Source organism: Ictidomys tridecemlineatus, chromosome 5 (assembly GCF_052094955.1).
Source record: "Ictidomys tridecemlineatus isolate mIctTri1 chromosome 5, mIctTri1.hap1, whole genome shotgun sequence".
In the NCBI taxonomy this organism is placed as follows: Eukaryota; Metazoa; Chordata; class Mammalia; order Rodentia; family Sciuridae; genus Ictidomys; species Ictidomys tridecemlineatus.
Window position 1 is genome coordinate 158,436,365 of NC_135481.1, and position 19,499 is coordinate 158,455,863.

The window sequence follows — 19,499 nt, forward strand, 5'->3', positions numbered from 1 at the left end:
TGGAGGCGTACCTAGTGAAGGCATCTGGAATAGTGTGGACAACCCAAGCGGATGGATTTGAATTTACAAACTCACCTTCCTTCTTTCCTTCATGTTCCAAGCAAATGTTCTAGGTATTTAATAAAGTTAAATTAGCCACATGCTGGGGAGCTCGGTACATGGAAAGCAAATCTATAAACTATCCATCCACCATAGAATGGATAAATAGATTGTGGTTATGTTGCTGTGATAGATATTCATGTTTTTTTTCCCCACAGTTCCTGGTTTATAACCTTCTTTAAAGCTGGTCATAGAAACACAGATCTTCATCTCATCTACCCTCAGCTGACCATAAGAAAATTCTATGACATGCCTGGTCTGAAAATAGGTCCTAAGACCCTCCTCATTCCATAGGTCCATACCCCAGAGGAAGAAATGTTCCCTGGAGAGGTCAAAAGGATCTAAATAAAAGAGACAGGCTTTCCTGGTTTCCCCATGTTTGTCTGCTGCTGCAGAATTGCTTGTCTGCTTGTCTGTTAGCAACCAGGCCTACGCCACAAAGTCTCCATAAACACCCAAAGGACAGGATTCAAGAGCTTCAGAATCCTTAGACACACAGATGTTCCTAAAAGGTGGCCAGTCTGAAAAGGGCATGGAAGCTCCCCACTCTTCCCCACACCTCATCCTTGGCATCTCTTCATCAGTATTCTTTTTTGGGGGGAGGCTGGGGCACCAGGGATTGAACTCATCAGGAGCATTTAACCACTGAGTCACATCCCCAGCCCTATTTTGTATTTTATTTAGAGACAGGGTCTCACTGAGTTGTTAAGGGCCTCACCATTGCTGAGGCTGGCTTTGAACTTGCAATCCTCCTGCCTCAGCCACCTGAGCCACTGGGATTACAGGAACGCGCCATCACGCCCAGCCATCACCAGTATTCTTTAAAATAAATCAGCAAACATGTTTCCCTGAGTTCTCTGGGTTGCTCAAGCAAATTAATAGAAGTTGGGGTGGGGGTTGTGGGAATTGTGGAACCCCAATTTATAGCCAGGCTTTCAGAAGCACAGATAGCCTGCAACTGGCATTTGAACCAAGGAAGGGCAGTCTTGGGGGACTGGGCACTCCTCGACCTGTGGGATCTGACATTATCTCCAGGTAGAGTTTCAGAATTGAATTAGAGAACACCCAGCCAGTGTCTACTGCTGCAGAATTGCTTGCTTGCTTGTGGGGAGAAATCCTCACACCTTGGGAGGCCACAGAAGTCTTATACATTGATTGTGGTGAGAGAGCAGAGGGAAAGCAAGGCAGTTGGCTTTTCCAACAGAGCTGTAGGTTCACAAAATGAAATATGGTGCAGCAAAGAGAATGATAGACTCTATCGAAAGGCATGAAATCACATGAAAGCATGCAGAGTACATGGATCCATTTATTTTTAAGAAAGCACAAAGATTGAAAAAGCAAAAACTGAAACTGAACAATGTTGCTTTAAGTTTGGATTGTGTTCCGCTGGGTGGGGGGACTAGGTAGGGAGTTGGAGGGTGCATGAGGGAGATGATCTTTGGGATGTTGACAATATCTCTTTCTTGATCTGGTATTGGTTTTTGAAAATACTGTTCTTGTTTAGGAAATATGATCAAACCATACAGTTAAGCCATGTGCACCTTTTGTATTGTGTATGTTGTTCATAAAAGGTTAGCTTAGAAAAAGGAGAGAAAGGAGGGGGGGAAGGGGAAGGGAAAGGAGAAGAAGGGTGCTTTGAGTTGCTGGGAACTGGAGAGAAGCCTAAACAACCTGACTTTGAGGAGACTATTTCATTAGCCTCCAAGTTTACAGCCTGCCTAAAACAACACCCAAAACAAATTATATTGTGTGTCACGGCAGCTTCACAAAATAAAGCTCTGAAAACAAGAGTTTCCCTGAGAACCCCAGGAAACAAGATTCTCACACCTCAATCAAGGCTTAGAAAGGTGTCTGCTTCCCTGTTAAAGGAATATTTGAAAGCTCATGCACACACAGGCACCTCCGTACTCGGGTACATAACTGCACTCACACATGCACACATGCCCCTAACAACCATCATTTATAGCTTAAGTAAACCACAGAACTGTTTGTTATAGATTTACCCATTTTGTGGCTCCGAATCTCTCCTCAGCCCATCTTTACCCTCATTTCCCCCACACTCTACAGGCCCAATTTAACAGTAAGTGCTTATTTATTTGATCAATATTGATTGAGCACCTGTACCATCCAGGCCCTATGCTCACTGTTTAATTGAGCAGCAACCATCTGAAGAAGGGCTCATGATTCCCATTCTTATATGAAGAAGCTAAGACTCCAAGGTATCACCACACTTATCAAGTTGGGTGGCAAGTTATGGCGTTCCCTCTCTTGATAGAAACCACAGCCTTGATCTTCCAGTTATCCAATACTGCACAATCGGAGCCACCCCAAGACAGTGGCTTCAAACAGGAACAGTCTTTGTTTGGCTCAAGAGTCTGGGGTAATGGCTCCACTGGGTGGTCCTTACTGGGGTCTCTCAATGGTCCCTCCTCTAAACCCCATAGTCAGATTAAGTGTCCCACATTATAGAGGGATGTAGTATCCACGCTGTCCTTGGGGATTGTTAACTGGACATCCTTGAGCATCTCTCTGGTCTCCTCCCTTGGTCTCTACATAAAGTAACCTCAGAGTGGCAGGACTTCTTACAGAGAGCTCAGTGGGTCTTTAAGAACCCAGCAAAAGCCCAGAAAGCCACGCACTGTCACCTTTGCCACATCGTATTCATCAAGGCAGTCACAAGAAGCCCCCAAGTCTGAAAGGGAGGAGACCTACATCCTACCTTTTGATGGAGGAATAGCTAAGAAGTCGTAGACATGTCCAAAAACCATAGCTAGTAAATTATAACAGTGCATATTGACCAGATGTTAACCGCCCCACACTCTGCTCCTGGAATACACCTCCCTATCTCCTAATTCTGGGTTCAGAGATTTAACTTGCGGAATCGTAGTCCAGGATGTGAACATTAGATGGAAACAGACTCATGCAATGTGGCCTGCTCTCCTCTCTCATAGCCATAGGGAAAACATGTCCAGACAAGCTCATGGACCTGTGGATACAAAGATTTGTATGTGGTTCATCCCCCAAGCATTCATGCATTAAAGTTTGGCCCCAGTGATATATTGAGAGGTGGTAAAGTCTTTAAGAGGTGGGGCCTAATGTGAGATAATTAAGTCATCTGGGGCATTGCCCTTAGAAAAGATTACTGCTGGTCCTACAGACTGATTTAGTTCCAATGAGAGCAAGTTGTTATAAATAAATCTAGATGGCCCCCTCCCTACTCTCTAGCTTCATGTTTTGCCCGGTGATAACTTATGCACATACTCCTGCCATTGTGATGCCATTTGCCATGAAGCTCTTGCCAGAGCAGAGCAAAAGCAGGGGCCATGCTCTTAGACCTCTAGAATTGTGAGTTAACTAAACCTCTCTTCTTTATAAATTACTCATCCCTGGGTATTTTGTTAGAGTAATGAAAGACTGAAGAACATAGAAACTGACTCATTGAGAGATTAAAGGGCAGAACCAAGCCAAAGCCTTGCCAGCTTCAATTAGCAGATCTACAGTGAGCTTCAGACTCAGGAGAATATGTGTTAAGACTTAGAGTACTAGAGGGCTTGGGATACAGTATTTTGTGGCTTGAAATAATTGACATGCTGCCATTAGAAAAAGACATTGGAACTCAACTTCAGAAATAATATTTGGGAGATGGGAAAGAATTGCTCAAGATGAAGAAAGCATCAATAGTAGACAAATTAATATGCCAGCCAAGCTGGTCAATAACATTTCATGAATTTTTCCAAGACATCCTACCAAAGGGATGTCTCCAAAGAGACTTCCACTAAAGGCAGTGCCAAGTGCTGGTCAGGGCTGTACGCCTTCAACAACTTGTTGATGTCAGCTCATTGTGATGCTTGATTCCCAGCGTGGGTTTGATATGCAGGCATGGGCCAGTGAGTGTTGTTTTATGTGGGAATGAAAATGGAAAAACATCTTTGAATGATTCTTTGTGATGAAGAAAAATTAAAATTCTTCACACACCCATCAGTTGTCTTGAGCTCTGATGCTGGCTATTTCTTTTGAAAAGAAAAATAAAAGGAAAGACATTTTCATTAGCTTTTCACTAAATAAACTTCCCTTGGAAAAAGTAATGCTTCTAGATTCCTGATTTGTCCTGCCCCATCTCCTAGAGAGCCTGTTCCTAACCACTACCCCAATTTCCTTCCCAAAGGGACAAATGGGAAGTGAACTCAATCCATGAAAAGAGACTAGAGACCGAGAATTTAGAAGCTTAAAAGGAATAGGAGAGCATGCCTAATCCACCTCAACTGATCCCCTAAGAGAGGCAAGACTTGAGCCCAGAGAGGGCAGGAGCTAAGGGGACATTTGGCCTGTCCCCTGCAAAATTCATGTGGAAGCTTAAGCCCCATGGCATGGGATTAAGAGGGCGGAAACTGAATCTGAAGATGGTGTTTAGAGGTGGGGTCTTTAGAAGTGATTAGAATTAGATAAATTCATCAGGTGGAGTGCCCATGATTATATCCTGATAGATTTATAAGAGGGACAGATACCACAGATACTTTCTCCCTTCTCTCTCTGTCTCTGTCTCTCTCTCTCTCTCTCTCTCTCTCTCTCTCTCTCGCTCTCTCTCTCTCCCCCCCCTCCCCATCCCACCCCACCCACACACACATACTTTCTGCTACCCTGGAACTCCATCAGCAAAAAAGCCGTCTAGATGAAGCCCCTCACCATGCAACCAGAACAATGAGCCAAAATAAACCTCTTTTCCTTATAACTTACAGATCTATGGTATTCTGTTATTAGCAACAAAAAAAAAGGAACTAGGGGGAAGTCACTTTCTGGTGTCCAGGTAGGAACAGACCTCAGGACCACTGTCAGGAGTCCCCTGGAAAATTGGTGGAGCCCACAAAAGCACATCATCACGGCCTTTCATCATTCGGTTCTTCTCTGGTTTTAGTTTATCCAACTCTAAAAGGCAAGCCCCAAGTGAGATGAGTTTCAAAGCCTTGTTTAGGGAACTTTGATTTTTTTTTTAAATAATTTATGGCAGGAGGTCAGGGCCCATAAATCTCTCTCAACAAGATATTTGGAATCAAACAGACCTGCTTTCAAGACCTGACTCCACCTTGACCTTGGGCCCTTGGGCACTTAAATTCTCTTCCCCTAAATGACCCAGTACACAGAGCAAATACCTACTTCAGCCACACAATATTCAAAGGCCCTCAGGGTTGTTGTTTTTTTTTTCCCAAAATAATTTTCTCTGTGGCAGTTGTATTTATTGCAGAGATGTTATCCTGAAGACCTCATGTAAATCCTAGCTCACATAAATCAAGACCAACCTTCTCATAATATTCACACAAAGGATGGTGGGTTTTCCCTTTACCAAAGTGGACCTGCCTTGGATGGACTTGCTAACGTAGCTCATAAGTTAGTCTATCTTAATGGATTTAAAGTTATGCAATTCTCATCAGTCTTTAATTTTTCTGTGTCCTATCGTACATTTGGGTCTTAAAGTAAGACTGTTGTTATTTTACATTAAATTATTTCAGAATCCCATAATTCAAATTCACTTTAAAAATAACCACAACTATATATATATATATAGTAATATTTCAAATGCATGTGAAATGGGTCATTATAGAGAAAAATCCCAAATGTGGTTGGTCTACCTTGCACTCAATTTTTTTAAGTAGTTTAGTTAATTAGTTTATTAGTTAATTTATGATAGTTCTTTCATATTTTTAGTTCCACGTGTTGGAAGAGGGAAGAAGTACTACCATCTTGGTAGGTCTTCACCCTCCTGGGAGAAATGGGAATAATTTCAAGGGTTGGTAGTGATGAGAAATAAGGTGACACCTAGTAAGCCCTGAGCACAGAGCCACACAAATGTGCCTCAGACATCACCTCTTACTAGTATCACTGAGATGACCTCCCCCTTCTCAGGCAATGTCCATTAATCCTGATCATGTTTTTTAAAAAAAAGAAAGAGAGGAGAACGAGAAAGAGAGAGAATTTTTCAATATTTATTTTTTAGTTCTCGGGGGACACAACATCTTTATTTTATTTTTATGTGGTGCTGAGGATCAAACCCAGTGCCTCATGCATGCCAGGTAAGCGCGTTACCGCTTGAGCCACATCCCCAGCTGATCATTTTTTTTTTAAAAGAATATAAATGTACAAGGGAAACGGAGATCATCTAGGGTGATCCCATCACTGTGGAGGTAAAGAAAAGCCCATTCAAGAGGCAAGAATGGCATCCCAGATCTCGCCATAGAACCAGGACGCCATGTCCTCTCTCCTCCAACACACTCCCCACAGCTCCAAGTCGCCAGTCTGCACAGACACACCAGCACCTGGCCACATATGCATGACTGCTGGTCAGATTTGCATCACTGAGAAAATACCTGAGAAAACAACTTAGAGGAAGAAATATTTGTAGTGGCTCAAAGTTTCAGAGGTCCTTGGTCAGTGGTGCTATTGCTACAAAAAAAAAAGACTTGGCTTTGAATTACAGGCCTGTGGTAAGAACATCATGGCCAACAGGGTTCCCTAGAACAAAGCCACACACCTCATGGCGGCCAAGAAGCAGAAAGAGCGAGAGAGGAACAACGGGTTATCCTTTCCCTATGCCAACAGCAAGAACCCAAAAGAAGTAGGTGGCTGAAAGTAAAGGTATCAGTCCTGCATTTCCTAACTCCAGACTTCTCTTCAAACTCCCTCAAAGCCCTGCTGCCTCCCATTCCACAACCAAAGTCATGCTTGACACCCCTAGAAAAACCCCAATGTCCAACAGAGTCCCAGGCTTCAGAGGAGACCCCACACTAGGTGCTGCTCACAGTGAGCTCCCATCTTGCTTCGCCATCCGCCAGGGGCTCAGACGAGAAACACGCTCAGCTGAAGGGTTAGGGGACCCCTTTACCAAAATGAAAAAACAATGCTTCAGGTTTGTTGTTATTGGAGGAGCCAGAGGAAGCACATGGCCCCAAACCCTGCTGGCTAAATCCCCATCTGTTTCTGTAGTTCTCCTGAAACCAAGTGACCATCTCCAGGAAAATCTACCATTACCCTAGCTTGACCTCCCCAGACTAAAAGACAAAAAACAAAAATCCCTTTGAGATGAGGCACTTTCTGATTGGTAAAGGGAAAACCTTTCCTCAGTAGGAAATAATGTTCCAGCAGCTGCCAGACAGAACATGGAAACAGCCATCATTTATCTGCCCCTGAGTGAACCAAGCATCCGAGTTCTCCTTGGTTTCTCATGTCCACCCTCTATCTCTGTAGGCACCGTAGCCCCCTGCCATGAGCCTGTGGGAAAAACTCCCAAGAACCCCCTTCCCAGCCCATTGCCCAGGCCACCTATAAATCTTGTCCTGGGTTTTAGGAGCCTCCAGCTGTTTTTAAGAGTTAACTAAACATTGATTTAATTACGCTGCTGGACTATATAAATATTGTGCTCCACAAAATGGTACAAAGCAGATATTTTTAGGAGCTCACAGATGTTTCTTGTGATTAGCCAAGTCACAGGTCTGGAAGGATTTTTTTTTTCCCCCTACAGAAAAGTAAATGAGGATCCTCAGCAGTCGCTTAAGGGTGTTTTCTGACATGGTTAAGCTCAGGCACTTGGCCTATATGTTCACAGCATGTTCCAGACAGTTTCTTTCTTGTTCCTTTTCTTGACCCTGTAGCTGAAAGAGTTTCCCTCTGAAGCCCAGCAAGTGAGGTCCAAAGTCCAGAATCATGGAGATCAAGCAAATCACCGGAGACCAAGGAAATCAGAAGCCAGACCCCAACATGACCTGTCTTCCTGCCACAGGGCTTGCCTTGCCTCTTGATTCAGGCTAATAAACATTCAAACTTTATGAAACACTGACTGCGTGCAGGACTCGACCCTGTTTCTGTTACTGCAAACATGGGAATGTACTAAAAAATATGATGCAATGAAACAAGACTTGCAATCATCCAGGGATACAGGACTTTTCATAGCAGCCCTTCCTGAAATCACACCACACTAGAAACAATCCATATACAAGGGAACATCATTCAGCAATAAAATGAACTGTAACTACACACGATAGCAGGGGCAAATCTCACAAAATGCCAAGTAGAAAGAGCCAGATACAGCAGAATATGCCTGCATGGTCCTGTTTAGACAAAAGACAAAAGAGTCAAGACTAAACTCTGGGCTGTTAAAATAGTGGTTCCTTCAAGGAGAGAGTAATTGGAAGGGGGTGCAACCGGGGCTTCCTGAGGTGCTGATCTCCTCCTATTTCCTGAGCCTGGGTTCCAGGAGTGTGTTTGGTTTGGGAAAATATGTTGCACTGCACACTTGGGAACTATACCCTTCTCCCCATGTGTGTTAATCTTCAATCATTTATTCAAAACATAAATAAACAAAAGCAACATTCCCAAAGTCCCAGAGCTAGGAAATAGCCAGAGCAAGATCCAGCCCCTAAGCTGTGCTGTCCCAAGGTCTAACCTATCACCACCATATGCTGCTGCCCCTACAAATCAGAGTCCTGCTAGGAGCAGCCAGAACTTGCTGTGGTCCTCCTTCAGGCCTCACCTCACCACCACTGTCTCCTCCAGGTGACTTCCAACTGCTGAAGGGCTTTCCCCAACACCTGGACCCCCTCTGCTGCATGAGAGGTCGACCCTCCAAAAAGCCAAGAAATCAACCCTCCCTTTCCCAGGAGCTGCACTAAGTTGAAGAGTGATGGAAATCATTATCCAAAGTACATGTATAAAGACACAAATATGTGTGGACATAACTTTATATACAACCAGAGATGTGAAAAATTGTGCTGTATATGTGCAATAAGAACAGTAATGCATTCTGCTATCATTTATTTAAAAAATCAATTAAATTTTTTTTTAAGAAAAGACTGATGGAAATTAGTTTTAAAATTCTGCAACTTCCTTTTTCCTTGGTGAGAAAACTCTAAAGAGTGTTCTTCACTGTCTCTCTGAAACATCCTTTGGGATTGAGTCCTGCCTGCCCCCAGCAATGTCCTGCTCGATAAGAAATCCTAGGTCACTTGCCGTCTCTTCTAAGTCCCTCTTCCGTACTCCCAAACAGGTGTTTTCAGAACTCATCTCCCAAATCAACAGACAGAATCTGCTTCTGGAACATCATATTCAGGCAGTCTCTTGTATTGATCTATTTTATGTTGCTATAATTGAAAACTGCAGACTAAGTAATTTATAAAGAATAAAGGTTCATGGAGCTCGTGGTTCTAAAAGCTGGGAAGTTCAAGATCAGGAGGTCACGCCTGGTGAGATCCTACTTGCTGGCAGGGACTCTGCAGAGTCCTAAGGTAAGAGCAGAGCAAGCTAGCCAGAGAGGATGTACTTTCATAGCAAAATCACACCCTCAATAACACATTAATCCATGAACAGAGCCCTCGAGACCCAATCATGAGGTTCCCCCCCCATTCCCACCTTTGAATCCTCACAATGGAAACTAAATTTCATATAAATTATGGTGAAGACTCATTCAAATCATAGAACCCCTTCTTGGAGAGGCATTTCCTGATGACCCCAGTTCCTTTTAGCCACCTTTCTTTTCTTTCTGAAGTAATCTTGTTTGGTTGTCTATTTACTGGGTAGCATTGGTCTCCCTGCCAACTCCCATCTGAAAATGTAAGCACCAGGAGAGGAGAAACCTCAGCTAGCTTGCCACTGGCACCCAGAACCAGGAGTGATTACAAGCATGGTAAAGGAAAAACCAATCCAAACAGGGCACTGAGAACTCGGAGCAAGGTCTGACCAGTCAGGACCAATCCATAAATAACAGGGGAATTGCAGCTAAATACTAGCCTTGCCAAGAGTAAGTGATGTCTAAGGCATGATAGATGCTCAATAAATATTTATTAGATGAATGGATTAATTGATTAGTTGGTCAATGAACAAATGCAAACTGGCAGTTCGTGACTAAGAATCCAAAATCAGCCCTCACTCAAACCTTCCAGAATAAGAACCTTGCTCTCGAGACTGGTGTTCGCCTGAATTTTATGTCTAAACACGTGTGAATAGATCCATCCATCCGTGGGAGCTGAGAGAGCCCTGCTTCTCTGTTTACTTTTTGTGAGTGGGAAAAGCAGCTATAAGAAAGTGGGGGGCCCTACCAGCAACTCCAGAATCATGGTCTACTCTCCATAAAGGCAAGAATACCTTAAAGAGATCCCCACTCGCTCCATCCTTCCTGGGGCACAGGGTTCATCTAACTTTGTTCAAGAAGGAGAAGGAAGGTGACATCCCTGGGGAGCTATCCCAAGCTCGGTCCCTACCTCCTCGTTTAGCACCTTGAATTTCTCTGAGCCTCAGATGCCCACTATAAGGTTTGCCTTCCAATGTGTGTGATCTTTTGGGGAGAGGGAAAGGGCTTCATTCACCATTGCATCCCCACGCTAGCACAAAGCCCGGCACATGGAAGATATTCAACTTGTACTTTCTAAGTGGATCATTTATTCAAGTGGTGAAGTGATGTCCTTTCAGTTCTAGTCCACACTAGGTTCTTACAGCGCCCAGGCCTTGCCCAGTTACTATCCACTGGATCAGACATGCGAGTCCCTTGGAAGGTGTGAAGCAGGCTGCAAACAAGGCAACGACGAGCTATTTTCAGAGGATGCCCCACAGATGAGCTGGCACACACACCTCCAAGCTGTTCCCTGGAAGGAGTCCCTGACTTCAGCACTAAGAGTCCACATTCGTCACTTGGGCTTGATTTCCTTCCTCCCATCCTTTTGGCAGGAAAACGGGGGGGGGGGGGGGGGGGGGGGGAACTGGCAAGTGTGAGTTTCATTAAAACTCACATAAAACTGGGGAATTAGAGGAGAGAGACAGTTTCCCAAGAGCTTCCTGGGCCTCTGATATAAAAGTGATAAAATCCTTCATCGGAATAAATTGTCCATCCTTTCCCGCTTCGGGCATAAATGGAATATTCTGGGCCATGGAGAGACCTGAGATTCCTCTGAGTGGCCCTTAGCATCCTGCTGTATGCCCCGCCCCTCCTACTGCAATTTCTACCTGATTCTGGAAATAACTGATTGATTCTGTAGCTCATTCGGTCGGTCGTTTTCTGCTTTGGAGCTAGGGCTCCCTCTCTGAGGTCAGGCAAGCTGTAGGGCCCCAGAGGGGAAGGGCCTGAGGCCTGGAAGGAGCTTCCCAGTCCCCTCCATCTGGGGCCCAAAGCCACAGCAACCTGTGCTGGGCTGTGAGCACACAGGCGCCTACGAGGACTGGAGAGTCAGGAGAAGCAATGGGCGCAGGCTTCCCTGACCTCCACCTTCTGTTGGCTGACATCCAGCCACATCCCAGCCCTGGTTCCTGGGACACGGAGGACTGGAAGGGCACAATGAGGCCAAATGAACCCCAACTCCAAGGAAGAGGGGTTCGTTTTGTTCCCTTTCCTTATAAAGCAGTCTCATGTGAGATTTTTTTTTTTTCCTAAAAGGCATAGACAAATGTGAGCAAAGTTTCCACGGGGCAAGTCACATCAGGCTCTGCTTTTCAGGGGGTTAGGGGACATTCTTTGAAGAAAGGATCTGTGTGCCACCTTCTGGAATAATTGAAAATTCTGTATATTGATGCTTGTGTGTACGTATCTGGAAGGAAACACAAGAAACTGGCAGCTCCAGGTACCTTGGGGAAGAAAAATTGGGGAAAGGGGAAGAAGAAATAAGAATGCCTGAATTTTCTCCGCATGCCCTTTGGTACTATTTTTTTTCCATGTGCATTTGTTTAAATGTTAAGGAGTCTGTTCATTCATTCCACAAATATTTGTGTGGAGTCTGCAACGAGTATCAGGCTTTGAGAGACTGAGAAAAGGGAACCCAAGCAAGAGCCCTGACTGAGTCCTGTCCTCAGGACCCATCAGCTATTTGAGATGTGGGGGGACCTTGGAACCTGTCATCCCAACCAAGACTCTTCTGAGGAAAGTGTGCTGCTGATTGAATGTCAAGATGGCAGTGTAAACCAGAACTCTCCTGCTCAAACCAGAACATTTATTTGGCCCAGATACAATGGTCCACACAAAGTCAGAACACAGGGTTGGAAAAAAGATGGACTTACATATTGTGGGAGAAAAAAAGACAACTAAATTAGTTACAGTTTCATGAAGGCATGGGTGGAACTTAGATGGTAGAGTCAGGGGAGAAGATAGAATTTATGGTCCCCAAGAGAATCCTGCCTCTCAATCCCCAGGACTATGGCTATGATGGACTATCATACTACAAATACATTAACTATCTTAGTTCAATATGCTTTAAAAAAAAACATAGACTGGGTAGCTTAAACAACAAGTCTTTCTTTCTCACAGTCCTAGAAACTGGGAAGTTTGAGATCAGGGTGCCAATATGGTCAGGTCTGGTGAGAGCCTTCTTCCCGATGTACAGACAGCCACCTCCTTGTATATCCTCACATGGCAAGAGAGGACACAAGAGAGAGCTTGGTCACTTCCTCTTCTGGGAAGAGCATTTATCTCATATGGGGGACCCACCCTCATGACCTCATCTAACTCGAATTCTTTCTAAGTCTCCACCTGCAAATACTATCCTATTGGAGGCTAGTGCTTCAACATGTGAATTTGGAGGGAAGGGAAAGAGATGAATCTTAAATCTATAGTATTACCTTAAATAGCTAAAGGGATTTTGAAAATGTAATTAAGGTTACTAATCAGATTTTTCTGGGTGGTAGGCCCAGTGAAATCACATGAGTCCTTTAAAGTAGAGGCCAAAGAATTTGGAAAGAATTGCAGAAGATTTGCTGGTCTTGCAGATGGAGGAGCCACCTGACCCTGTGGGTGGGCAGCCTCAAGGAGTTGAGAAAGCATCCTTGGTAACAGCCAACAGAGAAACAGAGATGGCAGTCCTACACCACAGAAGGCTGAATCCTGCCATAACCTGGATGATCTTGGTGCTGACTCTTCCTGGAGCCCCGAGATAAGGCCCAGCCTAGCTAACTTCCTCATGTCAGCCTTGGGAGATGAGATTCCTGCTGTGTCCCCCCCTTCCAAAGTTTCGCTCTTATGAATTGAGCTGCTGTAAACATTGATGTGGCCACATCACTGTAGTATGCAGATTATAAGTCCTTTGTGTATAAACGGAGGAGTGGGATAATTGGGTCAAATGGTGATTCCATTCCAAGTTGTCTGAGGAATCTCCATACTGCTTTCCAAAGTGGTTGTACCAATTTGCAGCCCCACCAGCAATGTACAAGTGAATCTTATCCCCACATTCTCAACAACACTTATCGTTGCTTGTATTCTTACAGAATGGGAGAAAATCTTAATCACACCCATATCAAATAGAGCACTAATCTCCCAGATACATAAAGAACTCAAAAAACTTAATAGCAAAAAATAATAATAATAATTCAATCAATAATTGGGCTAAGGAACTGAACAGTCACTTCACAAAAGAAGAAATACAAATGATGAACAAATATTTTTAAAAAAGCTCAACATCTCTTGCAATTAGAGAAATACAAATCAAAACTATTCTAAGATTTTATCTCATTATAGTCACAATGGCAATTATCAAAAATACAGAAATCTTCTTGTGCAGTAATTCAAACTTTAAAAACACTATTAAGACCAACCTTGTTCAGACTAATCAAAACACAGACATGTGTTCCGAGCCAGATGTGACCTTCTAGGGCACCAACTAAGAAGAAAAGGCAGAAAGGTCCCTGGAGCAGAGTATGAAAACCCTGAATGTGGAAGACAGTAAGAAGCCAGTGAAAGATCCCAATAATAAATACCCTGCCTCTCAATCAGAGAAGAAAGGAAACGTGTTTATGGAAACCTACTTCAGCCAGCGACCACGAGGGGCATGTCCCAGCTGGAGATCCCTGGAAAACTGATGTTCCAAGGGCTACTGGCTGTTTCCAGATGGGAAAGCTGAAGCAAGGAGCCATTCGATTATTGTCTGTGATGATGCAGATGTGAAATGGTGATCCCGGACTCAAAACTGTTCTCTCTCTTTTTTAAAATTGATTCTTTTTACTTATACATGACAATAGAATTCACTTTGATATAATTATACAAGCTTGGAATCTATCTTTTTCTAAATAGGACCCCATTCTTACAGATGAACACAGTTCTCAGTCCAACATCTGAGTGCTATCAGCTGCCCCAATGGGACATCCCAGGATTGAGTATTTCGCTTCTTTTAATTGAAAAGGGGAGAAAAATAAAGGAAAAATCAAGGAGAGGGAATTTCATCAAAATAAGGAAAGATCAGTAAACAAAGAGGACTGAGAAGGAAAAGGGGATGAGAAAAGGGAAGAACAGCAGAATGAATCTGACCAAACTATCAAATGTGCATGCATAATGTGGCACAGTGGGTCTGACATCAGGGGATGCTAATTTTTTTTAAAAAAAGTAAATAAACTGTAAATGGAGAGATTGGTGGATTGGAAAGGAGGAGGGGAACAGCAGGCAGGGTGAAGTGCTGAGGATTGAATTGGAGTGGGTTGAGTTCTCTGCCTTTGTGATAATGTCAGGGCATATCCTGGTGTTAAAGAACTATAAAGAAAAGGGGTGTTCTGGGGTGTCTCTCAAGGCCTGGGCCTTATTGGTTAACAAATTTTTTTCTGCTCCCTCAAGGAGTCTGCCTGTCCATTCTCCCACTCCGCCATAGCGGCCACCCCATCCTGTATAGCTCTCCCTCTCCCCTCTGACATCCCAATCTCTCAGAGTCTATTCTCCCTGCTTGCTTATAGCTCAGTCTCTCATTTACCCAATTCCAAATTCCTACAAAGGAATCTAGTTGGTTCAGGATACTTTTTCTTTTAGTTGTTCCAAGTCAGAATGGGTCATAGAGTCCAGATGACAGCCCAGGCATGACCTAAGGTAACCTCTCCCTCAGACCCCTCCTCCACCCTGTCTCTAAGCAACCCTTGTCTCAGGCCCAATCAACAGAGGCCATAATTATCTCATGTTATGAGCAAGACCCTTGGGTTGTGGGGGCTTGGGTGAGCCATTTCCCCTAAAGAGGGATATAGGCACAACAGCATTCCAAACACCTGCATTACCCCATGTTGGATTTTGGGAAATAGAAGTTGCCTAAGCTAAGTGCTCACAATAGTTCACACTGTCAGCTGGAGGCCGCTGAGACACCCACAACTGCCCTATGTACCCCTGGGTCATCAAGTTCATGAGCCAGGCGAAAGAAGAAGACGGGGACCATCTCAAGACTCCACCAAGAAACCTTCACAATTTCTTCTGACCATGGAGTAGTCACCAACTGGATCAATGTCTCTTTCTTTCCCACAAAAAAGACTGGATGGATTTGGTTAGCAACTCTCTCTCTCTCTCTCTCCTCTCTCTCTCTCATAGGGATTGAACCGAGGACTACTTATGCTAGGCAAGTGCTCTGCCTCCAAGCTACATCCCCATTGCCTGTTTGTGATGTGGAGAATCTAGAAAAGCCTCTGCAGAGCCCTCCAACTCAGTAAGGAATAGAAACATTACCTAATATGATGTTAGACGACTCATTCTACTGAGAGAAGGGCAGAAGTGTCAGTTCCCTTCAGGAATGCAACCACACAAAGCTCTCACTTTGAGTGGAAGCTGGCATTTTTTAAAAGAGAGCTTCACCCAGGTTACATTGACACATAAAAAACTTGCATATATATATGTGTGTGTGTGTGTGTGTGTGTGTGTGTGTGTGTGTGTGTGTGTAAAATGTGAAGTTTGGTGTTCTGACCTATATAAACACCTGTAGACCATCACTACTATGAACATGTTCACCGCCCTAAGTTTTCTCATGACCATTTATAATACCCCCCTTACATCCTACCCCACTCCCAATGCCCATATCTCTTGGCAGCTACTTATCTTTTTTCTGTCACCCCAGGTTGCATTTTCTAGTATTTTATAAATAACATCCACTCAGCTTTCTCTTTTTTCACACAGCATAATTATTTTGACAATCATCCATTTTATTGTGATTTATCAATTATTCACTGCTTTTTATGGCTAAGTAATATTCCACAGTATACATACCATATTTTGTTTATCCATTCACCTCTGAACATTTTTGGTCTATTTCCAGTTTGAGGTTACCACAAACAGGCAACATGAATATTCATGTATGATTGTACATGTGTTTTCTTTTGCCTTGGAAAAACACCAAAGAATGTAATGGCTAGATCATTTGGTTGGCATTGTGGTTTGAATGTGACCCACAAAAGTTCCTGTGTTGGAAACTCCCATTTGTCAATGGTATTTGGAATTGGGGCCTTTGAGAAAGAGTTAGATGAGGTCACAAGGATGGAGCTATCATGAGGGTATTTGTGGCTTTATAAGAAGAGGAAGAGAGAGACCCCAAGATAGCACACTTGTATTGTCTTTCCATGTGATACCTTCTGCTATGTTATGATGTGGCAAGAAAGCCACCACCAATGCAAACAAGACACCAGCACCATGCTTTTGGACTTCCCAGCCTCTCAAACCATGAGTTAAATAAACTATTATTCTTATAAATTACTCAATCTCAGGTATTTTGTTCTAGTAACAGATATTGGACTAAGACATTAGGCACATATTTGTGCCGTTTTGGTGCAACTTTCCTCTGGTTTTGGAGTGTCCTCAATGTGTATATTTAACTTACTAGATATTAAGGTACACACAGACCACATATGAACAAATAACACAGTCGCTCATTAGGAGGTCACAATCAGTTGCAGCTGGCTTTATTCCAGTCCTCCCACATGTGTGAAGAGAGCTCCCGGTAGGGAAAACCTCCCTGGATGAACTTTGATTTGAAATGATGAACTTTGATGTAAGACACTCAGTGCACAAGCTCCCAACCGCATCAACACTTTAGTAATAACTCACAGAGGATTATGTGATCTGTCTCCAAGAGATCCTTTAAATAATGGCCGCATCTCATAGGTCTATAATAGAACAGTCAAGGTCAATAGAGAAAACTTTGCACGCAATAAGGCAGGGGGTAGTCACATCAACACCTTCTCAGAACTTGTTGGGACTGTGCATTCTCCCCAGCCCAGTCCTACCAAGTGGAAACCATGAAGTGGGGCCCCCCATCAATCTGGACTTGAACCAACCTTGCTGGTGATTCGGATGCATGCTTCAGTTTAAGAACCACCGGCCTAGAACATTTTTCAAGCCTTTCAACTTTACTAGAATTGAATCCAGCAGAAATTATAACACAGAGAAAGTCTCATCCCTCTATTGCCTGGGTTCCACCCACAGACCTGTGGAACCTGCCCTCTCAGAGTCTAACAGCAGAATGCAGAAGTGCACAACGATGTTATCACTTACTTTCCCAAAGCACCAAACTTAGAAAAAAGAAAAAAAAATCTTAGGAAACACAATCATTGGAGCATTTAAATCCAACTATCAAAATCACCTACATATGGCTTTCACCCTGGCATATGATGACATAAATGGAACTAAGAAAAAAAAAGACAAAAATTTTATGTGATGCACTCCAACTCTCTTTACTGCTCCAGACCCCACTGCAAATATACACATCAGCAGGAAAATTAATCAAACTTGAATAGGAAGAATTTGAGTAAAAATATTGGATACTTTTTACTTTAATCTTCAGTTTAAGCATGATTTCCACTTGACATTATAACCAGAGAGAATTTTTGATCTTTTCCTTGGTATTTTTCCATGCTTAAATTTTAGCCCAGTCCTTGAAAACTCTCTCCAGCTTCTGGCCAAGCAGAACTTTGCCACTCACTTTGAACTTGCCAGCCAGGAAAGCCTTCTGCGGATTCATTTTGCCCAAAACTAACTCCATAAAGACATTTTCTGGAATAGTGAAGACAGTGTCTGCTGGGAGCCTAGAAGATCCTGGATACATGTCCCCAGAGCCACTCTTCAGGTCAATGGTCCACTGCAGAATGATCTTACCATCTTTGGTGATGTCCAGCTGAAAGATGGCATTGACTTTCTTTACTAGCTGGCCTCCCACTTCTTTGATGTGATGGCTAATGTCCTCAAACACTGGGAAGCTCTGGAATGCTGACAGCTCTAGAGGGTTTGGCATGGCAAGTTCCCGAGCTGAACCCAAAGCTTTGAGCTGGCTCGCCTGAGGTCCATTCCCTGCTTTGATCTTGGGTTGATGGTCGATTCTCCTCCACATCTTTACTGTACTGGTCCTCTTGACCCTGCCGTCTGGTCTGTGGACAGCTGTGGCCAGATTAATACCCACAGGTCAGATTGTGACATCAAAGTTAAGGCCCAAGCAGGGACTGAGGCTGGTGTGTGTGTGCTGCAGTCTTATTGGCCAAACAAATTTTAAAATATGACATGGAGTGGGGGATCAGACAAGTAAGTGTGAAGTAGGTACACCCACGCACACACACACACATTCCCAAACAGCTAGGGCCGTTGGTGCCATAGGTCCTTGAAAACTCTCTCCAGCTTCTGGCCAAGCAGAACTTTGGCACTCATCTGGAACTTTCAATGATGGTAAGGGAAACTGTCCCCAGAAGGCTTTGTCTTTAAAATTCAGGCACTTCCCTGATTGCAACCCTGAGAGAGCAGTTATTTTGATTCCTTTAAAGGTGGATAATCCTTAAGGTACAAATCATGATGCTGAATTTGGCTTTATCAAGATACTGGCCTTAGGGTAAGATGCTTTTAGGACAAAACAGTTTAAAATAGCTGATTGGAGAAGAAATCAGCACCAGGGCCAACATCAGAAACCTCCCGTCTTCCAGAAAAAGAGAAAGATAGAGAGATTATAAGATCAACTGAAGATGCTGCTGATGTTGTTTGATAATTACATAAAATAATATAGCTCTTTCTCTGAGCCAATATGCTGAGTTCTAAGCACATTACATATATTGACACATTTAATTTTCATTGCAACCCCCTGAGATAGGTATTAAATTTATCCCCATTATACAGATGAGGAAATGAGGGAAGGAGAAATGAGGGGACTTGCCCAGAATCACATGGTTAGTAAGTAGTATAGCCAGATTTGAAGGAGTCTAGAACCCACTCTTATTTTTTACTTTTTATTTTGAAATAACTTCAGCCTTACAAAAGGTTTACACAGTAGTACCTGTGTAACTGACCTCACCCAGATTCCCCAAATGTTAGCATCAGTACAATAATCTAATCCAAGAAATTAACATTGATATAATACTCTTAAGTGATCTACACTGTATATTCAAATTCTGCAAATTATAGCACTACTACCCATTTTCTGGTCCACAATGCAGATTCTGGGCTTGGATTCTAGGTTGTTTTTAATTGTGTGTCTTTCTTACAACCTCCTGTCCAGGGAAACTCATCCATCTTTGTCTATCATGACCTTGACACTAAGGAAGAATATCTGCCATCCCCAAGAAAGGATGACAGATTGAGTTGGTGTAGTGTATTCTTGGTTATCAAAAAATACTCATGTAGCTTTGGGATTTTGAATTGGTGAATATTCATGATGTGTGGAAAAACATGATAC

General features: G+C 43.3%; 1 protein-coding gene across 1 annotated transcript; it reads right to left on the bottom strand.

The window, feature by feature from the left end:
- Positions 1-17,702: 17,702 nt before the first annotated feature.
- On the bottom strand, positions 17,703-18,173 carry Scp2d1 (SCP2 sterol binding domain containing 1). The gene has a single exon (XM_005320432.3). The coding sequence runs from the start codon at positions 18,171-18,173 to the stop codon at positions 17,703-17,705; it is 471 nt and encodes a 156-aa protein (XP_005320489.1).
- Between the last annotated feature and the right edge of the window lie 1,326 nt (positions 18,174-19,499).